At 39.7% G+C, this 22,938-nt stretch overlaps 1 protein-coding gene across 3 annotated transcripts in view; it reads right to left on the minus strand.

Moving 5' to 3' along the window:
* Positions 1 to 3,017: 3,017 nt before the first annotated feature.
* ERCC6L2 (ERCC excision repair 6 like 2) overlaps positions 3,018 to 22,938 on the minus strand; it is a 150,745-nt gene continuing 130,824 nt past the window's right edge. For 2 of the 3 annotated variants that reach the window (XM_047754776.1, XM_047754775.1), the window contains 2 exons: positions 12,239 to 12,420; positions 3,018 to 4,142 (listed from right to left, as the gene is read on the minus strand). In XM_047754776.1, coding sequence (XP_047610732.1) covers positions 3,182 to 4,142; positions 12,239 to 12,420 — 1,143 coding nt within the window. In that variant the 3' untranslated portion in view covers positions 3,018 to 3,181. The remainder of the gene's footprint in view (positions 4,143 to 12,238; positions 12,421 to 22,938) is intronic. The other variant, XM_047754777.1, reaches the window with a different exon arrangement.

Consider the following 22,938-nt stretch of genomic DNA (forward strand, 5'->3'; position numbering starts at 1 on the left):
CCGTTCACACCAGGCGGGGCTCCGCGGCCCGAGCGGGACGGACGCGGGAGGCGGACACCGGCCCCCGCCTCGGCCTGATCTCTCAGCTCCCGCGTGGCCGGCGGAGGGTCTTGTCTTTCACCACCCGTCGAGGTCTGACCCCGCCGGCCGAAGTGGGGTCTCCGTGCCCAGCGATTGCAGGCTGTGAGCGCGCAAGGGGAGTCCGCGCTGCCGCCAGCCCGCAGGGTCTCAAGGTCCCACTCGGGTTCCCCAGACCAGGGTTGGGGATTATTATGCGCTCCCTGCGCTTGGAACCTCGAGGGGAAGCAGGACCCCACAACGAGCTGCCCCTCTGCCTTCCTTGCCTCATTTTTCACAGTGGACGAGCCCCCTGGGGCCGATGGAGAGCGACCACCCAGCGATTACTGCAAATAGAGGGACTGGGGACTTCACTGAGGTTGGCGGCTGAAGGGAGATACGAACGCGCCCTCGAGGCGAAGTCCCTGGAGGTTGCTTTCCTATTTTCCATCAGTACAGCCAGAGCATGATTTAATTAGCTATTCCCCAAAGGGAGAAAACGAACCTGATTCAAAGGAACAGATCGTCTCCCCTGTGTGGAGGCGGTGAATCCCGGCTTGACTTTTGTGGCACCCAGCGGGGGTTTCCAACCACTCGGCGGCGGGTGGCCTTCTGGACATTGCTTAGAGGAAAATTCAAATGGGCTCTACTTTATTTGAAGCAATGTCTAGATACATACACTCGCTAATATTTGCTTGCCCGGCTGGAGGGGAAAGCTGAGCCAGGAGCGAGGCGGGTTCCCCAAGGGTGATCCCGGGAAAGGGGGCTCCAGGGCAAGGACTCCTGGGCAAGAGCGTTCCTGGGTAGGGGCTTACAGGAGGGTGGAGAAGGCGAGTGGTGGGAAGTGGGGGCAGAGCAGTACATTGGCTCTGCACCTGGGTCAGTGGTCCAACCCTGCAGGGCAAGCTCCTGGTGCCTGACGCTATTCCAGAGTAACAGGAGCAAAAGGGAAAGCCAAAGAAAGGGAAAACTGGGCTGCTAGTTGGACATTCAGTCTCTCCCTCCATCCTTTTGACTCCCGCCCTTCTGGCATATCTTGAAGGTGAATTTAGTTGTCAGAAGCAATTTTTTCTTTTGCTTTTTAGGGCCGCACCTGCAGCATATGGAATTTCTCAGGTTAGGGGTTGAATAGGAGCTGAAGTGGGTTATGAAAGCATTAAAAATCACACATACACAAGAGTCAAAAGGACAACAGAAGAGAAAATACCAAAGGATGTCATGTGCCTTAAATAGTATTTCATAAACACTTTATTTCATTCATATATGTATTAACACATATGTACTGGGTCATGAAAATATACTTCACAGCCCTCAACCTTGCTCTAAAGAAAAACATACTTGGCCATTCAGTCCCTTGAGAAAAAAATTTTCCTTGCTTTTTTTTTTTTTTTCCCATTTCTGAGCAACGGCTCTATTCTGCAATGGCTGGGTACTTCAAAGACCCTCTCCCCTCATCTCAGTCCCAATTCAAAGTGATTTCTGAGCATCACCATTTCCTGATTCACTGCTATCTTCTGGACAGGTCCTCCTAGCATAGCCTGAGGAGCTCAACTGAAGGAAAGCTGTCACACTCTATCTGTGTGTGGGTCAGCAGAAGCCTCAGGTCCTGCTATCATGTGCCAGGGGCTTTAAAACAGACTCAACTCTTTACAGACATGGCTCCTTTGTTTTCCTGGTAGCAGAGCCTCACCTATACACCCCTGGCACCTAGCATGGTGCACACACAGGCTAGGTTTCCAACTAAGTGCACTCAACAATGAGCATGTTCCATTGGTTATAAACCATATAAATTCAATTCAACAAAATATAACAATTTAAAAAAAATCAAATGTTCACTCCTTTCTTCATACTTAAGAAATACAAAAGTACTATGCAAAGCTTTATATAGTTGTATATAAAGTTGAGGCACTGGTGTTCTGTGGCGAATGATAATAATTGTACTACTTCAGTGTCAGATAGTAAAGTTGTTCAACATTAACCCTTTGATTTTGATCACTTATAAACTTTTTTTTTTGTTGTTGTTGCTTTTTAAGGCCACACCCGAGGCGTATGGAGGTTCCCAGGCCGAATTGGAGCTGTAACCACCAGCCCACACCACAGCTACAGCAATGCAGGATCCGAGCCCTGTCGGCAACCTACACCACAGCTCATGGCAACGCCGGATCCTTAATCCACTGAGCGAGGCCAGGGATCGAACCTGCATCCTCATGGATACTAGTCAGATTCGTTTCCGCTGTGCCACAATGGGAACTCCATAAACTTACTTTTTTAATACACATCATATATTCAGTACTAGTTATTACTTTTATACAAATAATTTCATAATTGTAGCACATGACACTGAGGGAAAAGGAAAACAGTTAATAATTTTTCAAATGCTAGTAAAAAAGAAACACATCAATATAATCTTGATTTGGGGACTGAGCATAATTTGGCCTATGACTTAATGGAATCCGGGAGACTGAACCAAACCTTTTTTAAATTGGAAGGACACTCCTGTTGATCAAGTTCAAACCTTTCATATTTCATATCAAGAAATGACTACACACCAGGCTAAATGATTTACTTAAGGTCACATAATTACACAATAACCGAAATGCCCCAGGTCTCCTGATAACAAATCTAGAATCCATTTCATAACAGAGGTTTATACTACAACACAATCATATTAAAAAAAAAAAAAAACAAAACACACACACAACCAAATCAGGTATCAAAGAAAACAAATACATGATAACATTTTTAAACTTAAAAAAAAAAAAAAAAATCCCTAGGAGTTCCTGCTGTGGCTCAATAGGATTGAAAGCATCTCTGCAGCAGCAGGATGCGGGTTTGATCCCTGGTCTGGCACAGTGGATTAAAGAATCTGGCATTGCTGTAGTTGTGGCATAGGCTGGCTACGACTGTGGCTGGGATCTGATCTCTGGCTCAGGAACTCCATATGCCATGGGGTGGCCAAAAAAGAAAACAACAACAACAACAACAACAACAAAAAACCCCGCAAAAAACCCTAAAGCAAGAGTTTATTAAAAATGTATGTTGACAAATATATAACATAATTAGTGTTGTAAACATTAACAGCAGAAGTTCATTGGCTGTAGTAATTCGTTTGTATGTGTATGTATTACTCTTGTATCTTAGTTGTGTTTTCATCTGAAGCACTCGAGTTAAATTTTTTCCACAAAAATTTCTCATTTGATTTCCAAAGAGAAGCTTCGGGATCCTCTTTCCTTTTGGAGGATGAGGCCAAGGGCACTTTTTCACAAAGAGTCTCTATTACTGCCAAGTCGGTGAGTTTCCTGAGACTGTCGTCATTCTGCTCATTCAGGATGTCCCAGACATCTTTTGGTCGCTGTTTTGCTTTCTCCGTGGGCCCTGAAAGAACTTTCTTTGGACTGTTCCCTTGACTTTTAAAGAGGTCATCCAGAATAGAGGTATCACCAAGCAAACCTACCACAGAAGGCTTTTCTAACGCTGGACTTCCTATCTTCTTGTTTTCCCCTTTGAAAAGGGGTCCATTTCTTGAAACACTCAATTCTGTGAGGTCCTGTTGGTCTTTCAGGGTATCTTCTATCTTTTCTAACTCATATGCTCCAGACTTACTACTCAGGGAACAGGATGCTACAGGATCTTTGGAAGCTTGGCTGTTTTTCCCATTGGTAGTCTCTTGGGTAGAGCTTATAGGTAATTTTTTTGTTTCCACATCTTTAGAAAGGACTTCTTCTCTACGGAAACTGTGATTCCGGAACTTAATTGATTTTTCTTTATATATTTTTGGGCTGCAAATTTGCAACTGTCTTTGGGTAGAATTTTTAAATGACAAAGCTTCAGAATCTGACAGCCTTTCTTCTCCAAGAGATTCTCTATTTTCAGACTTATTCCTGACTCTCTCTCTTTCCTCAGAGGCATCTTTAATGAATTGCGAAGGAGCAGCCACCAAAATTTCCTTTACTTCTGGATATTGAGAAGCATAAAAGTCTCTTAGCATGTTCTGTCGTTCTTCTGATGTGGCATTAGTTATTTGGTTAGCAAATTCCTTTACAGAAGGTATCTTAAAGTAGGAAGCCATTTCTTCAAATTGTTTCCTGAAGATTTAACGAACAAAACCAGTGGTTATTTTTTATTACATTTTATTTTTAAGAAACTTGTCAGTCAGTGTGAGGCTATGCAGCGACAAAACAATGCAGTCTTATTCCCTTGGCATATATTAGCCACAATGAACACGCCTTTTGCACTGAGCAGAATATGACCTCTTTCCTCACACTGCTGGAAAAAATACTTGAGCTCATGAAATCACCAGCTTTTCAAGTTATTCTGATTTATACTATGAGGTATTTCCTGGGAACGGTGTGATCTCAGCATGCTACTCCTCCAGTCAACCACTTTATGACTTACCTGAGAATCATAATTTATCTAATCTGTATTTGAAAATCTATATTGAATTCAAGACCTATGAAATAAAACTGTCAAAGAAGGGTCTTGACGACTAGAAAAGAGAAAATGCTGAAAAATTAGGAAAGCATTTTTTCCTCCTCTCTCCTTTTAATTAATTAATTTATTATTTTTTTTTTTTGAGGGCTGCCAGTGTGGCATATGGAGGTTCCCAGACTAGGGGTCCAATCGGAGCTGCAGCTGCTGGCCTACACCACAGCCACAACAATGCCAGATCTGAGCCACGTCTGCAGCTTACATGCAGCTTGTGTCAATGCCATATCCTTAACCAATTGAGCAAGGCCAGGGATGGAACCCGCATCCTCATGGATACTAGTCAGGTTCATTTCTGCTGAGCCATAGTGGGAACTCCTCTCCTCTCTCCACAAATACGGCACAGAAATTTCACACTTTTTGATGAGCTTAAAGGAAAGTTCTAAACTGACAAGCCTAGAGTCATTTTTAGTATTTAATTTTTTTTTGTCTTTTTAGGGCCGCACCCACAGCATATGGAGGTTCTCAGGCTAGGGGCTGAATTGGAGCTGTAGCCTCTGGCCTATGCCACAGCCACAGCAATATCACATCCGAGCCCTGTCTGCGACCTACACCACAGCAATGTCAGATCCTTAACCCATGGAGTGAGGCCAGGGATAGAACCTGTGTCCTCATGGATGCTAGTCAGATTCGTTTCCCCTGAGCCACAACGGGAACTCTCTCTTTTTTAGTATTGATCTGATTGATCTGACTTCAGTGTAGACTGCTAAACTAATATGTCAGGTTGAAGAAATGAGTGTCAGTGTTCATATAGGATAGTAATAAAAGCTGTTATATGCATGCACGAGGAAATGCACCTTCTGAAACCCTGCAAAGATGGAGGTAGAAGAGCTTGTTTAGGAATTGTGGGCGCTAGACTCTGCTCTTTCCCCCCGGGGGAAGATGCTATGGACTGAATTGTGTCCCCCCACCCCCCAATTCTATGTTATAGCCCTAATCCCCAGTGTGACTGTATCTGAAGAGGGGCTTTTAGGGGTAATTAATGTGAAAAGAGGTCTAAAGAAGTCACCAGAGAGCTCTGCCATGTGAGGACACAGTGAGAAGGTGGCCCTCTGCGAGCCAGGAAGAGGGCCCTTGCCAGTAACCAACGCAGCCAGGACCCTGATTGTGGACTTCCCAGGCTCTGGAACAGTGAGAAATAACATTTTTATCTTTTAAGCCCCACTCTGTGGTATTTTGTTAGAGCAGCCCAAGCAGACGAAGATAAGAGGGGGTATTTCTTTGCTGATGCTGAGTCAGGAGAGGCCAATGTTAATAAACTCTTTTTTTTTCTTCTTTTTTTTGCGTTTTCTAGGGCTGCTCCCGTGGCATATGGAGGTTCCCAGGCTAGGGGTCCAATCAGAGCTGTAGTCACCGGCCTACGCCAGAGCCACAGCAACTCGGGATCCGAGCCGCGTCTGCAACCTACACCACAGCTCATGGCAACGCCAGATCCTTAACCCACTGAGCAAGGGCAGGGATCGAACCCGCAACCTCATGGCTCCTAGTCGGATTTGTTAACCACTGAGCCACAACAGGAACTCCAATAAACTCACTTAAACAAAAGCCATAGATGGTGTTATAGCAATGATTACAAGTCCCCCAATTTAGAATTATATCGATTTTTTATATTATTTCCTTAAAACATGCATTTATCCTATGCAACAAATATTTACAGAGCCACTTTTATAGAGCTAAGCACTGTAGAAGGAACTACGCAACAGTGAACAAACCCTAGTTCCCTGTCCTCAAGGAGCGTACAGTTGAGGGAGACAGATACACGAAAATCAAACCAGAAGGGAGTGATAAATCCCAGGCTGGAGGTAAATACGGGCCCTGGTGGCGCCCACAGAAGAGGTACTAAGCCAGTGGTTGGTAGAGGGCAGGGTAGCAGAGAAGGCTTTATCTTTTCTTTTTTTGCTTTTTAGGGCCACACCCGTGGCATAGGGAAGTTCCCAGGCTAGTGGTCGATTCGAAGCTACAGCTGCCAGCCTAGACCATAGCCATAGCAACGTGGGATCTCTGAGCGGCATCTGCGACATGGATCCTAGTCAGATTCCTTAACCTCTGAGCCACAAAGGGAACTCCGAGAAGGCTTTTCTGACAGTAAGCCAGTCAGTGAAGATGAGAGGAAGCCTTCTGGAGAGAGAGGGAACAGAGGCCCAGTTCTGAGAAGACCTGGTGGGAGGGGAAGGAGAAACTGTGGAGGAAGAGCCTGAGAATCATGAGGGGTCCCTGTGCCAATTTCAGAAGTTTGAATTTTATCCTGTACACAACAGAGAATCCTGGGGCGGGGGGGGAAGATAAAATTTTTGATATGTAAACAGGAGCTTTATTTAAAGCCACTGTTATTTTTGCCACCCAGACCACGTTATGTAAAGTTTGTGTTGCCTTTGATTTTAGTGGCAGTCCACACTGCACACTCTTGACTTTCTTTTGTGGCTTCTGATGAGCACCGTGGCTTCGAGTCCTCACCACACTGGTCCGGTTAATTGTTCTAAATCCAGGTACTATCAATCTATGCCTGATCAACAGCGACTCTCATTGCCAACAGAATATGTGATAACACAAAAACAAGTTTCCAAATTTCTGTCCTGGAAATGGCTGATGTTCTTGTTGGAAAGCAACAAGCATGTTTTCAAAGGTTTCAGTTTTCACTTCACATGAAGTAATGAAGTATCGTTACTTTGTTTATTAATCATCTCCAAATCCATTTTCATGGCCTCACTAATAAATATTTGTGCTGTGAAGATTAAGTTATTGGCCAGGTCAGAGACATCCATCAGCCGATGTTTTATTCATCTGAGACTTGGTGGTGTCTCAGTAGTTGCCAAAGCATTTTTGCCTTTGCTGTGCTGACCTCACCCATGACCCTGCGGTTCCACCACCTCTGGGAGGAGAGGTTGGTCAGACCTTATTCTACCCAAGCAGCATGCAAGTAAATTGGGCTGTGTGGCTGCCCTTTACAGGATGAGTTATGATTACAATTCACTTTACTTTTTTGCCTTCTAAATGTGCTTTTGTGATTCTTGGTCTTTAAAAGAATTTTCTCTCAATATTTAAGAAACTGCAAGGTACAACCAGGGGATATAAACTAGCCACTTTGCAAGGAAAATTTTGTAGACACTCATAAGCCACTTAGAGAAAGGGAGAGAAAAAAAGGAAACCAGAGTTAAGGTATCTTTCCGTCTTTGAGCAAGTCTATCAACGGTGGTTATGGATACAACTCACTTTAGCTCCCTTTTTGAGGAACTGGGGGAGAAGGGATGGAACACAGGGAAAATCATCTTCTTTCTGCCTGAGCTTTTGAAGTGAAGGTTGGATCCAAGGGGCTGCAGCATCGTACAGATTCTTCTGCCACATAAGCAGGATGCTTAGCAGGAAAGAGGTGTTAGCGGTTTGGACACTGTTCCCTAGTTCAGATGTTGGCATTCTAATACAGACACCACCCATCTTTTTATTTAGCATGAGGCATTTATTCCCTAAGCTGGGTATAGGAAAAAAAGAGGCAAAAACTAATCACTGTTAATACTTTTACTTTTATATACGGGGGATAAGACACTTGTTCTCCTTAAAAGGCCAGTAAGATGCACACGATCGGCTTCTTAGCCAAATAACTGTCCACAGGAAACTGCCGAAAATTTACCCTAAATCATTGTTGTAAATCTCTTTGTGAGAAGCTGGGAGTGGCTACAGCAGAATGGGGTTATCACTTTTCTGGGCAATGGTGGGACATCTGAGAGGCTGCTCCAGTCAGCTGAGAGGATGGTCCAATCAGCTGAGAGGCTGCTCCAATCAGCTGAGAGGATGGTCCAATCAGCTGAGAGGCCTGCTCCAAAGCTCCAGTCAGCTGAGAGGCTGCTCCAATCAGCTGAAAGGCTGCTCTAATCAGCTGAAAGGTCTGTTCCAATGCTCCAATCAGCTGAGAGGCATGCTCCAAAGCTCCAATCAGCTGAGAGGCTTCTCCAATCAGGTGAGAGGCTGCTCCAGTCAGCTGAGGGCCATGCTCCAATCAGCTGAGAGGCCTGCTCCAAGGCTCTTGTCAGCTGAGTGGCTGCTCCAATCAGCTGAAAGCCTGCTCTAAGCAGCTAAGAGGCCTGTTCCAATGCTCCAGTCAGCTGAGAGGCATGCTCCAAAGCTCCAATCAGCTGAGAGGCTGCTCCAGTCAGCTGAGGGTCATGCTCCAATCAGCTGAGAGGCCTACTCCAAAGCTCCAGTCAGCTAAGAGGCTGCTCCAATCAGCTGAAAGGCTGCTCTAAGCAGCTGAGAGGCCTACTCCAAAGCTCCAGTCAGCTAAGAGGCTGCTCTAATCAGCTGAGAGGCTGCTCTAAGCAGCTGAGTGGCTGCTCCAGTCTACTATGCCAGCACTCAAGAAACTGAGGGACCAGTTCCCTGGGAGTTGCCAAAATCCTGAGGGAAGCGTTTAGAACACCACGATTTTCCTGTTGTCCATAGAAGCATACCATAGAAGCATTTGGAACATAACAATTTTCCTATTGTCCATCAATAGGAAATTGTCCAGGTCTTCTCTCCCTGCTTACCTCAGTTGCTACTCCTCAGCCACCCATTACTACTGGCTTCTCACCCCTTCCCAGTCTCTGCATTCCTGATCTAGCCCCCTCCCCATCCTTCTAGACCATTCGTCAGTGTCCCTGGAACCATGTCCCTCTGTCCCCTCCTGATACTGTCACCTCCCATGGAGCCCTTGCAAGTCAAGACTCTTATACCTCACATCTTAACCTCAGGGTTCATGCTTCCCATTGCTGCATCCAGACCATTTTTTCTTTAAAACTCCTTTCCCTGTTAAGTTTTATGCTATCCAGCTTAACCATTCATACCCCTCATCTTGTTAACTGACTTCCTAGTTGCCTCCTGCTGGTGACTAAACACTCAAGATCCTGGATTAATGCCATCATTTCCCATCTCCTGCCATCATCTTGATAACACTGGTATCCATGTGGATGTCTCACCCAATTCCTGGCCCACCAATTTCTCTACCTGGCCTCCAAAGACCTGATTCCATGTCATGCCCCTACTCCCAAGGCCACATACCATTAACATCATTACATTAACGGCACAACCTCTAAATCCCTGCATTCAAACATACCATAGTCCAATTCAACTTCTCAGTTATTCCAGTGATAACAATGCTGGCATATACCTTTCCTCTCATCAAGTCCTCCAATTCGCAGACTCTTTGGCTTTCTCACTATCCTTGGCCTCCCCTTGTTCCAGCTTAGGTTCAATTTTATAATCACTCCTTTGCAAACATCCTTCAGCTTCCTTGCTTCTCTCTCCTTCTCCTGGTGAAACCCAGCTGTTTCCCCATTCTGTCTGCAACTGAGCAGCTGAAGCTTGCTAAATGAAGTTTGCATAACTGCACAGATGGTTGGTTTTGCTGGAATTACTCTCAAGCAGGGATCTAACATCACCTAGGAATTTTAGTTCCACTAAGCTTGCTTTCCTACTTTATAAACAACTTCTTTCATAATTTCTTCCCAAATCTCTCTGTGTACTGATGACTTTCTCAATTAATTGAAGGAAAAAAAAAATCACCATATCTGTGCCTGTCTTCATCCCTCTCAAAGGCTAGACCTTCACCAGTGGTCTGGATCCCAGCCTCTCCTGCCTCCAGGACTTCACTCTGTCATTATCACCTCTCTGGCATGATCTCTTTTCTCCCCTCAACACTGAAACAGGTTCTATTACCTTACCAACTTAAAAACAAGCTAACCCTTGATTCCACAGTGCTTCCAGCTACTGCTAAGTTTCCAGGTCCAAACTGAAGGAGCAGTCCCAGGGCCTTGCCAACCTCACCCTGGCATCTGCCTACTTAGACTGCAACCAAAGAGGTCTCTAGCTCCAGGGGTATTTTCCTCACTTCATCTGATTCTAGTTCTCAGCAGCATTCACTAAAGTTAATGCTAATGTTAATTCACTAAAGTTAATGCTCTCTTCTTTCTGAAATTCTCAGGACCTTACACTGGGCCTACCACATGGTATGGCATGGTCACCCTCCAGGCTCAGTCCTGGTTGGGGCTCTTCTTCTCTCTGTGCTCTATTCCTAAGCTGTTCATATAGTCCATGGCTCTAAAAATTTATAATCTATGTATAACCTCTATGCTGATAATTTCCAAATTTATATCTCCAGTCCTCATATCTCAGACTAGCATATCCACTGCCTATAGGACATTTCCCTACAATCTCAAATTTAACACAAGTGAAAGAGAACTCTTACGTTTTTTCTTTTTTTTTTTCAAACTCCAAATTCGTGTCTCTCCTAGTTTTTCCCATTCAGTAAATCCACTCTGCTGCTTAAGACAGAAAGTTAAAGTTGGGAGTAATCCTGTCTTCTCTCTTTCTCAACGACCAGTTCAACACCAAACTGAATTCATTCATTCAATTGCCTCTGTCTCCATGGCAACCACTACTGCAAACCACCATCACCTAGTTCCTTATGGTTCCCCCTATCCTCTTCTACACAGAAGCTGGAACAATCCACACAGATTTAGAAACATACATCAGAACAAGTCATGCTTCAATAGCTTTCTACTGCAATTGGAAGAAAATCCAAATTCTTTCCTATCATCTACAAGGCTTTGCATGCTCCAGCCCCATTTTCTCTCCCTTCATCTCACGCCACTCTCTGCTTGATTTATTATCACTAAGTACACCAGTCTTCTCTTAGTTCCAGGAAAAGACCAAACCTCCTCCCTCTTCAGAAAGTTCTTATTCTGGTTCTTTGCCTGATTATCCTTCAGGTCTTAAACATCACTTGTTTAGAAAGGTCCTCCCTGACTACCCAATAGAAAGGGAGTCGTCTCTCTCACAATCCCATTAGTCTCTACAAAGGGCGCCTGTCCATTTCTTTCCTATGACACACCATTTTATAATTCTTTATACTTTTTTTAACTTTTGAAAATTTTATGGCTTGATGCCAGCCCCCACCCCATTGTACCATAAGCTCTATGTCTCTTTTTTTTACTCTGTATATTCAGGACCTAGCACAATGCTTGAGTGCACACTAGGTGCTCAATAAATTTCAATGGCTGAATGACTATAATGTACTTAAGTACTTATTTCATTTATCTATATAAAATGATATTTAAAAAAAAATCAATTCAGGAATTAGCTTTCTTAAAAACACTAAAACATTTGGGATTTTTTTTTTTTTCTTTTTAGGGTCACACCCATGACATGGCATATTGAAGTTCCCAGGCTAGGGGTCAAATTGGAGCTACAGCTGCCGGCCTACGCCACAGCCACACAACACCAGATCCAAGCTGCATCTGTGACTTACACCACAGCTCATGACAACACCAGATCCTTAATCCACTGAGTGAGGCCAGGGATCAAACCCAGATCCTCATGGATACTAGTCGGGTTCGTTACTGCTGAGCCACAACAGGAACTCCCCTAGTCGGTTTCTTAACCTGCTGAGCCACAATGGCTCTAGGAACTATTTTTCAAAGTGTACAAATTTAGATTTTTCTGAAATATTCAGATGCCAGGTATAGTTAAAATCCAATAATTTTATATTTTACTAGGAAATTATAATTCAATTTTTTTTTTTTTTTTTTGCTCTTTAGGAGCACACCCGCAGCCTATCGAGGTTCGTAGTTGTATTTGCTTCTGCTGCGCCACAACGGGAACTCCTAGGAAGTTATATTTCTTTCGAGAATTATTCATAAATTCCAGTGTTGTTATAATGACATACCTTCGGATACCTTTTGGTGTTTCTCCAATAATGAAGGTAGTCTGGTCTGTCCGGTAGACTTTCTTCTTCTTCTGGCTGACGGGGTGTGAGATGTAAAGGGGAAAGGAAATGGCTCCTTCATTTGGTTGTTGACATTCCTTTGTCTGTGTTAATGTGTCTCCCTTCACTTTTACCTTACGTGCCTGAAAAAAGAGATGAAGGCAAAATCTAAGTTGGAAAAAGTAGTGATTTTTTTGGTCAAATAAGGAGATTGTCTTACTTTTTTCCCAATGCTCTTTACAATCTAGTATATCATATTCTCCAACTGGTATCATTGTCAGATCTTGTTAGATCTTTAAAAGGAAAGATATTACTTTTAGGAGTAATATGATGTTTCTATTATATCTATTGCTTAATATATATACTAAGATATGTCTTTTTTATACTTTTTTTTTTGTGTGTGTGTTTGCCTTTTACAGGGCCGCACCTGTGGCATATGGAGGGTCCCAGGCTAGGGTTCCAATCGGAGCTGTAGCCACCTGCCTATGCCAGAGCCACAGCAACGTGGGATCTGAGCCACATCTGTGACCTTTCTTAAAGATATAATGAAAGTAATGCCAAATGATGTTTCATCAAGATTGTGGGTATACTGATATTTATGCTGATATCCATATCCACACTCCTAAATAAGGATAAAAATTTATGATTATATAAATAATGGCATAGAGTGGGATATTTAACATTTTTAATTCAGTAATTTCAATATTATTAAGCAGACTTTCAGTTATATAATTTTAAAGAAGTAGTCAAACTTAAAAAATAATCTTCTTTATATGATACTGAAACCAACTATTTTCATAAATCCTACTTCAATCTCTACTGGGTTGCAAGAATGTTTTAGTGATTAAGATATTAACTATCTTAATAGGTTGAAACTATAGACAGAATCATATTTATTTTACAGACTAAGAGTTTCTTGCTAACATAAATTGTTAAAAGAGTGGATCAAGAAAAAAATAATTTTAAACTATATGGTTCCAATTTCCCTGACAAAATGATATGATGAATATGTGGAAAGTCCCTATCTCAGTCCAAAAAAAGAAATACTGTATGTAATGTGACAAAAACAACAAAAATGTATTTGTCCTCAAAAGTAAGAAAGGAAAATCTCTAGATGCCAAAACCAAAGAAGTAACATAGCGGTAAGTGGTGGCCGAAGGTCTGCAGCCCCCAGGGAGAGGGTCTTAAGTTAGGGTCTGCAGGACTCCATGTGTAGAGGGAAGATGAAAATGATTTAACTCTCTGAATTCAAAAGCAAACCAATCAACCAAAAATATAGCAGGAATTAAGAGGATATCAATTTGCATATTCAAACTAGGAAAGCTCAGACTGGGGACATAAAATAGAAACTGGCTACCTTCTTGCTCTAGGTAGACTCACTGGTGAAAACATAGAAAGCCCAACCTGTGCCATTTATAGAATCTGATTTTGTAGCATTTGCATGGTATGGAGAAATTTAAGCTAGAAACCAACATTAAAACAAACAAACAAAAACTGGTCAGAACCAGTGGAAACACAGATCTCAATGAAAGATGAATACAAAAATAAAATGAAAGAACATCTTTTAAAATGCAGAGAATGCATGCAATTCTAGTGGGGGAAAAAAAAGAGGAGTTCAGGTAAAAATTATAAAACCCACCACCATGAAAGTGGGCAGATAGAACAAATGTGAGAATCCATGTCTGAGGAATTATAGATAACAAAGCAACCTGAAAGAGACTTTAAGTAATTAGCATGTCCAGAAAGATAAAGAAAGAACTAGGTATTGTGAAATACCAGATCTGAGAAAGAACCAAATATAAACTCTAAAAAGGAAATATAGGTTAAAAAAATAGACATAGTAATAGCCTCAACATATAGACTAAAGCAGCAGACTAAATAGCCTTACAATGATAGCTATAGACTGGTACAATAAAGTTACTCAGAATGCAGTTCAGAGATTAAACAAAATTTAAAAAGACAAAGAAAAATAAGAGAGAGAAGACATACCAAAATTTCTAAAATACTAGAAGGAGAGAACAAAGAAAATGGAAGAGATAATGCTGACAAGATAATGGCAGAGAAGTGAAGAAGGCATGAATCCTCAAACTAAAAAAGAGAGAACTTCGAGTGGGAAAAATGAAAATAAATCTGTGCCTTTTTATATCACAGATAAAGAGAATATCTTAAAAACTACGAGAGAAAAAAGGATAAACTACCCCACAAAACATAATAATCAAACTAAAGGCAGACTTGTCATCACCACCACCACCACCACCACCACCACCAGAGGATTGAAGATAATAGTCTTGTCATCAATCTAGAATTCTATCAATCTAGAATTCTACACCCAGTTAAACTATCATTTAAGAAATTTTCAGTCATACAAATACTACAGAAATTTACTAGGCACAGAATGTATTTTTTTTTTCTTTATAGGAGGTCACTGGGATTGAAGTGGCACATATCACTGAATGTGGGTAGGGATCGGCTCTCATTCCATAAATATTTACTAAGTACCTATTATGTTCCTGCCACAATGCTAAGTAGTTGAGAACTAAAATATTTACATATACAAAGAGACTCTACCCTTAAGGGCTTAAAAATGCCAAGCCCAACCTCTTCCCTTTTTAAGGATGGCACAGTTAGTTTTTTTCCTTTTTAAAATAAGTAATTTCTCTTTAATTTTTATTCAAGTTTATTTTATTGAAATAAACTGAATAAGACATAATTATATGTTCTTTAATAGTAAGTCATTTCTACTGAAAAGAAAATGACTTCTTCAAAATCTACTGTGGCTTAGATGGACAAACACAAAATGCCAGGTTGCTGGTTTGAACCAGGGCTTTGTATCAGTCAGTCAAGTTGAAAGTATTTTCCTCAAAGACATCATTTCTTAAATATGAAAAATTATTAATAAAGAGAGGAAAATGCTGATCTTGAAAGATGTTTGATGCATTTATTTTACATCACAAGAAAACAAGATGAAAGTTAAAAGTTCCTAATAAAAAACCTTTGATGATTCCCAAGAAAAAAAAATTATCCATTATTATAAGGAGTCATGGGAATGTTTACAAGAGGATAAAGGGAGTAAACTGAAGAGAAGGAAACAGGCCAACCAAGAACACTCCCTCTTCATATATTGCAATTTCTGAGGTCATGGAGAAATCATGCCAGACAATGGCAATTTTCAATTATTTACATGATTACGCTGGGTCTTTCTGACCCTGGCAGCATTACAAAGCTCATATTTTGAAAAGATAATTTTTTTCTTAAATCACTTAGTTTTATAGATTCTTCAGGAAAATTCAACTTTTCCAATCATAGCTATCAGACATGGAGATCTTTAATTTATGCCAAATGTTCTATACTTTAAAACCTGAATATTTTAGACAATAAAAAAATATATAATTCTTTCACATGGGCTCAATATCCCATCTTTTTTTTTTTTTTTTTTAAATCTGTCTAGGTTTGGATTTCCATTTTAGTAGGTAGTTTAACACTACTCAAACAAGGCTGTGAAACAAAATTTTGTTTACTAATTAGTTTAATAAACACTTTGATACTCTTGTTATAAAAGCTGGTTTCACTATTTTATAGTAAAATAGTATCCTTTATAAGAGCTGATATAAGGAAAATAGTGATAGTGCAGTTGCAATTGGAGAGAGTTATAATTTATTATAAAGCAAAGTACAAGGCCTTTAACCAAGATGAAAAGATTCCAGACTATGTAAGATTGGACTCAAACTCATTGACCACTAATGACAAAGCTGGGAGTCATATGACACCAAGGCAACATTGAAGTAGACAGTAATGAAGGGTCAAGTTATGCAAAACCCAGTAAAATGAGCTGGATTAGGAATTTAAAAGATAATATTATCACTCCTTATTATGGTAGAGGGTAAGAGTGCTTGCTCAAGAAAGCAAAGTAAATCCACTCTTCTTTCCACCGGAGAACAGAATGGCCAACAACTGGAACACTGTCTGTATTTGATAGGAAATTTTGAGATCATAACATAAAGAAAGCAGAAAGCCTAGTGTCTGCAAAAGCCCCTAATTGTTCCTAACTTTTTCCTGAAGAAGTTTCTTCAAAATTATCCAAGATTTGCAATGAGGAAGTACCTCTACACTCCATAATTCTAATGATTTCCTTCATCTTAAGATTTATGGTTATAATAATAAGGAAGGACTCATGAAGACAAGAACTTTGTACAGTATTTGTATAGTCTGCTAATAAGAATTTTAGAAAGCTTCACACTGTTAGAGTATAATTTATAACTCAGTAATTGCTATGTTCATGATTATTTTCATAATTTATTGGATATTAGGTTTTTCTACTATGGTATTTTTATGAAAAAATCAAATTCAACTTATGGAATCTTTATTAAAAATAAAACAAAGTATAAAGATGGCAGTCATTCTTAGGCAATGTAAACATACAGTTAAAAATCAAATGGATTAATATTGGAATAATAATCTGAATTTATGGGTAGTAATATGTCTTCCTCCTTTGGACATATATGTACTATACAGAACAGTCAGTTGAAAATTGAAAAGGAAAAACCCTCCACCTTCAGTCTAGAGTTAAAAAGGTCTAAAAATGTAAAAGGTAGGCCGTGGCTAAAATCTAAGTCCTAATCTGATTTATATAATTGAAATTTTAAAAGATGTTATCTTCACAAAAGTAAAAATAAAAATAAAATTCAGAATTTAAAAATTATTTAATTCAACTAAAACATCAAGTACATATTATTCCTATAAATAGTAATTGTTTAATATATTTTGGCCAAAACAATCTCTTCTCCTATCCACAATTAAAAGTTTAATGTGGAAATGGCTCACCTCAAAGACTTCATGAATATCCTTCTTATTTTAATCAAAGTATAGTTGATTTACAATATTATATTGCTTTTAGGTGTACAATATAGAGTTTCAATATTTTTATAGATTATATTTTACTTAACGTTATTATAAAACCAAGGCTATATTTCTCTGTGCTGCACAAAATATCAATGAATATAGGCTTTGACTTAATTTTTATAAAGCTGTAAAATCATTATTCACTTTTCTCATGTCTCTGAAAAATATATTTGAAAATACATCATAAAAATTACTATTCAAACATGTATAAAATATAATACTATAAAATAAAAGCTATAATTTTAAGTTGTGAAAGATATACATTAGGATTATAATAAATAGGAGGGAAGTTTTACAGGGAAAAATTCCTTCTTTTAGAGTAGCCAAAATGAATTTACACCAGACCCAGTCAACTGTACATAGTCTGTACAACTTATTTCTTACTGTAAAGTTCTAGGTTTATATTAGTTTTAGCAGGAAAGTTTATCTTTAGACCAATAGTATGAGACATTCAAATGACCTCTGCTAATAAATACTTTCTTTTTCTTTTGAACCCAAAATATACTGTATTTCAAGGCATTAGATTTAAGCCAAATAGCATTTTTAAAATGAACCAATTAAAATAATTATTGAGGAGTTCTCACTGTGGCACAGCAGAAATGAATCTGAATAGCATTCATGAGGATTTGGGTTTGAGCCCTGGCCTTGTTCAGTGGGTCAGGGATCTGACGTTGCCATGAGTTGTGGTATAGATCACAGACGTGGCTTGGATCCTGAGTTGCTGTGGCTGAGGCGTAGGCCAGAAGCTGTAGCTCCAATTCAACGCCTAGCCTAGAAATGTCCATACACCAAGGCTGTGGCCCTGAAAAACAAACAAACAGAACAAATAAAATAATTATTGAACTGATAGTTATTTCTTGAAAGGTAGAACTGAAAAAGTAAGATAAGGTATACATACATATTCAATATGAAAGAATAAGAAAAAAATTAAACTGACTCTTAAAGAGTTTTGCAGATAGCAATCTCTGACGTCAGTGTACTGAGAAAAGGAAAAAGGGAATAATACCCTCCCTACCTCACAGCCATATAATTTCCTTAGCATTTTTCCATTTACTCTGCTACATATGAAATTTATCTTTATTTACTAGGAAACTTTATTGGAATAATGCAGAGAATGTTTAAGGAAAGAAACCCTCTATGAATAATTTTTGAAGTAAAAAATAAATTACTACATTTAAATTACTAAATTACTAAAGGTAAATTACTAAAGAATTATAGAGGGCACCTCGGCAGGAATAGCAAGGAAATGAGAAAAGTTGATAGGAATCAGTGTTTCCCATTCCCAACCATCTGTAACAAATTGGGCAGGAAATATCACAATCTGGGAGATTGAGTTTCAAAAACAACCACGAATAGCCTCTAGTTCTCATTTTGGCAGGAGAAACACTTTTGTAATCTCTGCCATCTTTCTCTACCTCTTTGGGGATAATTATTGGAGACATGTCCCAAGCTGATGCAGGTAATGCTGATTCTCTTTCCTCTGCTCATCCATATTCTCTGTAAGTAGAAGAAGCTTGGAGAGAGACAGCCTACAATGAAGAAGGATAACCTGATAGGATGGGTAGCCTGTCCATGGTGGCCACCAGAATTTACTGTAATCTTTACTAAGCAATTTTGGAATGGATTTGTCTGCTGAGCTGGTTTCTCTAGAAAACACCTTACAGGGCATACATTACAACAAGGAGCAGTGTAGATTCAACTGCCTGAATCACTGTTTCTTCAATAACCAGATGGTTACCTTGACTAGTCATTGAGAAAACTGGAAAAAGGAGGATATTTTCAAAAGCAGTGGAAAGTCCCAATGGTTCTGACCCACTAAGAAGCCTGAGTGGAACGATGGATTCTAGGATCACCAGAGCATCTGTCTGCCCATTACAGGAAAGCTCTCTGGTTTACCTTGATCCTGAGAATAGCACAGAGCTTATGGTCACCACCACAAGTGGGCACACTGGGTAGACAAAGACCCTTACACTGGCCTGATAAAGACAAAAACAAACAAACAAACAAACAAACAAAAACCAAAAAAAAACTACAAGCGCTCTTTCATTTTTTCTTCATTAAACCTTAAATAGTGAAGTCTGAGAGGCAGCAATGCTTTTGTTTATACATCTGTTCAAACAAAAGTTTAAAAAGAAATGTCTCTTTGGGTAAGGGCTAAACTCTGTAAACACATAAAAAGCCATAAACTTGCTTGTCTTTGCAAAGCAGGGAATCAGGAGTACTAGAAAAACACAGCACATGTAAATAAATTCACTCAGATGGCATCTGAGAGTCTAAAAGGACAAAAACTTTCAAGGATCTTTGCACAAGTGTGAAAAGGTCCCTATCCTCAAAGTACTCATTCAAGATTTCTGCCCAGAGATAGGAAATATTACCGTAAATGCAGGTTTCCAATACCCAACAAAAACCTAAGGCAACTCTGAGCTATCCCCAAATTGTCTCCACTCAGCCTCTGGAGAAAAGCCAGCTGGTTAGAGGACCCACCACAAATAGATACTGAAGTATAATTTTCCACGTATGTTTAAAAATGTCATGCAGATCTGAAAAAAACAAACACTTAGATTCAAATCCAAAACCTTTTTTTTTTTTTTTTGGTGGGGAAGAGAGATTGAAGTTTGCAATTATGTTCTGTTTTCTTCCTGGAAGAAGTAATAGCTACAATTCAGTTTTATATATATATATACACACACACACACATATATATAACTGTTCTGTGTAACAGCTGTATATGTTATATATGTATATGCAACATATAACTGTTCAGTTATATATATATAATCATTCATATATAATAGTTTTATACATTTATATTTCTTTTTTGATAGTACTTTGCTTTCCCAATGAGCCATGGAAGGACAATTTTATATTGGTCGCTCTGAGCTTCCTCTTTTATGTACAATGGTTCATTTCTCATTGTCCAAGAAACCCATCTTTTAGATAAAAGAACAGTGATGGCCTTGGGAGTGCAGGTGAATACTGTGGGGGCACACGCTACAAACAGAAACATAAAAGCCCTGTCTCCTTGGGATCTGTGAACATGAAAGCACTGCCACAGGAGTCAACCTGTGGGAAAGGGCCAGGTGAGAGGGCGGCAATTACCTTTAATAAAGCCTGCAGACCAGCAACAGGGCGTGTTTGCCACTATACCCTCAATTCTTCCTGGGACAGTGGTCAGGGAGTAAATGCCCTTTAATACTTGCCGCAGACAAAGGCTAGAGTAAGGTCCGGGGCCTTTTGGGGTAGCTGTCAAAGCGCTAGCTAGACTCAGTGCCACAGGCTCTGGGGTCCAGGCCTTACTTGGTCACTTATTGTATAAATTTGGGGAAAGCTCTTTTCTTAAAACAACAACAACAACAAAAACCTTTTGAGCCTCGGATAATGAGGGATTTAGTATGTCAGGATCTAGGGGATAAGAATCTGGATGTGGGACTCCCATCAACCTCTTCCATATTTAAAATTCACAATTCTGCTAGTCTTTTAGGCTCTCCATAAGTAGTAATGAACATCAAGCCTTGACTCAATTTTAAATTTTTATATGTATTATTTATATTATCATAAAAATGTCTCTAAGACTCTTGCAGTTCCTATACTAAATAATACCTGTTAGTGAAAAGACCACGGAAGGGTGGTGCTGATGGAAACATTTTAATTAGTCTTTCTTGGCAGGCACCCACCCCTGCCTGCCCTTCCAGTGGCTGGCACTTCCCACGGGGAGCTTAAGCCCTCACTTCCTTCCTCCAGGCCTCCAGCTGGAGTCAGTGTAGGCTTCCGTGTAGGCTGATTCAGTTACAAGGCCATGGATGGCTCTCCAGTATATAGGGAATAACATTTCAAGCACCCTGCCACGAATGACACAGGGACATTGCAACTAGTTGTGAAGTTTGATGCAGATGATTATTAACGGGAAAGAACTGAAATCTGTGACTGATTCACCTTTTTAGTAAGTTAGAGTGGATTTCCAATAACCACATCATTTTTACTCTCTTCTATTCTGATATGCTTTCCTGAATCATATCTGTGTAGGAGAGGAAGTTAAGTTTTCACACAGAGAAAGGCCAAATGAAAGGCTATTCTACTAGAACTAAATTTAATGATCAGGCGACTCTGTTCATGTGGTCTAAGATGGCAATTCCGAAACTTTTCGGCCTAGAATTCTAATTATTCTTTTCTGATACTTTATTAAAATTCAATTAAGGTTAGTTTCATGTAATATCAGGAACCAAATCAGTGAATTTCTTATATTGTTAAAATTAAAATTCATTGATATATTTTGTATTTTGGCTGAATTTTTTCCCACGTATGATTTTGTAGTATCATTAACTGGTCATTTGGAAAATACTAAGTCAGTTATACAGATCTTCAAAATGTTGACACATTCAATTATGCAACATTGGATAATCATATTCATTGTTATCGTCACCTATTGCATCAAGAATATCTTTAAATATTGGGAAGGGTTCGTGGTCATGGTGGCAGATATGTTTTTCACTATTTTAATTTTCACTTTTTCAAATGAAATTTTATCACTGGCAACCAGTACTGTCTGTTGTTTTCCCTGAAGTGACAGAAAGTAGCTACCAAATACACAAGTCTTAATAACCACAGTTTGTCAGTCATTCTTTCAAGTACAAATTGTGTTCCATTAAAAAAAATGTGGTTAGTTCAGTTTGCAGTTTGGTTAAATAAGTGCTTGTATATACTTCCTATTTCGGCAAACAGAATATTAAGAAGATGAGTGCCAAAGAGTTGAGATTTAATAAAATTAGTAATTTTTACTGATTCATCAAGGATATTCTTAAGAGAAACTAAAACTAGTTTTCTTTTCTACAAGTATGTGGTGGTAAATACTCGTGGCCCAAATAATTTTTATGAACAAAGTGAAAAGTTCTTTCTCACCTGGCCACAGTAACAGGATGCCTTAAATACTGAATAAAAGTCCAATGTGGCTTTCTAATTCCAGTTTTAAGCAGTTAACGCTAAACAGTCATAAAAATTGTTTATGGATTAACTGAAATTGAATTCTGATAGTAACTTGGCTACAAAATGACTGACACCTTTAATAAAACATCACCTTACCAACAATTCTGCTGTAAATGCTGTTGAGAGTGGACTCTGGTTATGTTAAAAGAGATTCTAGCCTCAGCAGGAAATTTGCAAAAATATCACAACTTCTGTATTAGACCAAGGATCACAGTTCAAAAGCCAATCTACACATAAGAATCCATGTTTATACTAATGAATTAGATGAATTCTTCGCATTTCCATGTACAGAATCTCTTTAATATTGACAAGAAACTGAATTAAAATCAGTAAATTCTAACTGATTATCTATGTAGTAGGCATTGTTTTAGGTCCTGGGAATAAAAGATAGAGGAAGATTCAGTTTTTTTGTGTGTGTGTCTTTTTGCCATTTCTTGGGCCACTCCTGCGGCATATGGAGGTTCCCAGGCTAGGGGTCGAATAGGAGCTGTAGCCGCTGGCCTACGCCAGAGCCACAGCAGCGCAGGATCCGAGCTGCGTCTGCAATCTACACCACAGCTCACAGCAACGCTGGATTGTTAACCTACTGAGCAAGGGCAGGGATCGAACCTGTAACCTCATGGTTCCCAGTCAGATTCGTTAACCACTGCGCCACCACGGGAACTCCAAGATTCAGTTCTTAATGCAAAAGAGTTTAACAGTCTAACCAGAAATATAGTGCCAGACACTGTTGATTGTCTACCAGTGCCACTGCCTCCCTTTTTGTTGTCTGAACAAAATTG

This window comes from Phacochoerus africanus, chromosome 12 (genome assembly GCF_016906955.1).
Source record: "Phacochoerus africanus isolate WHEZ1 chromosome 12, ROS_Pafr_v1, whole genome shotgun sequence".
In the NCBI taxonomy this organism is placed as follows: domain Eukaryota; kingdom Metazoa; phylum Chordata; class Mammalia; order Artiodactyla; family Suidae; genus Phacochoerus; species Phacochoerus africanus.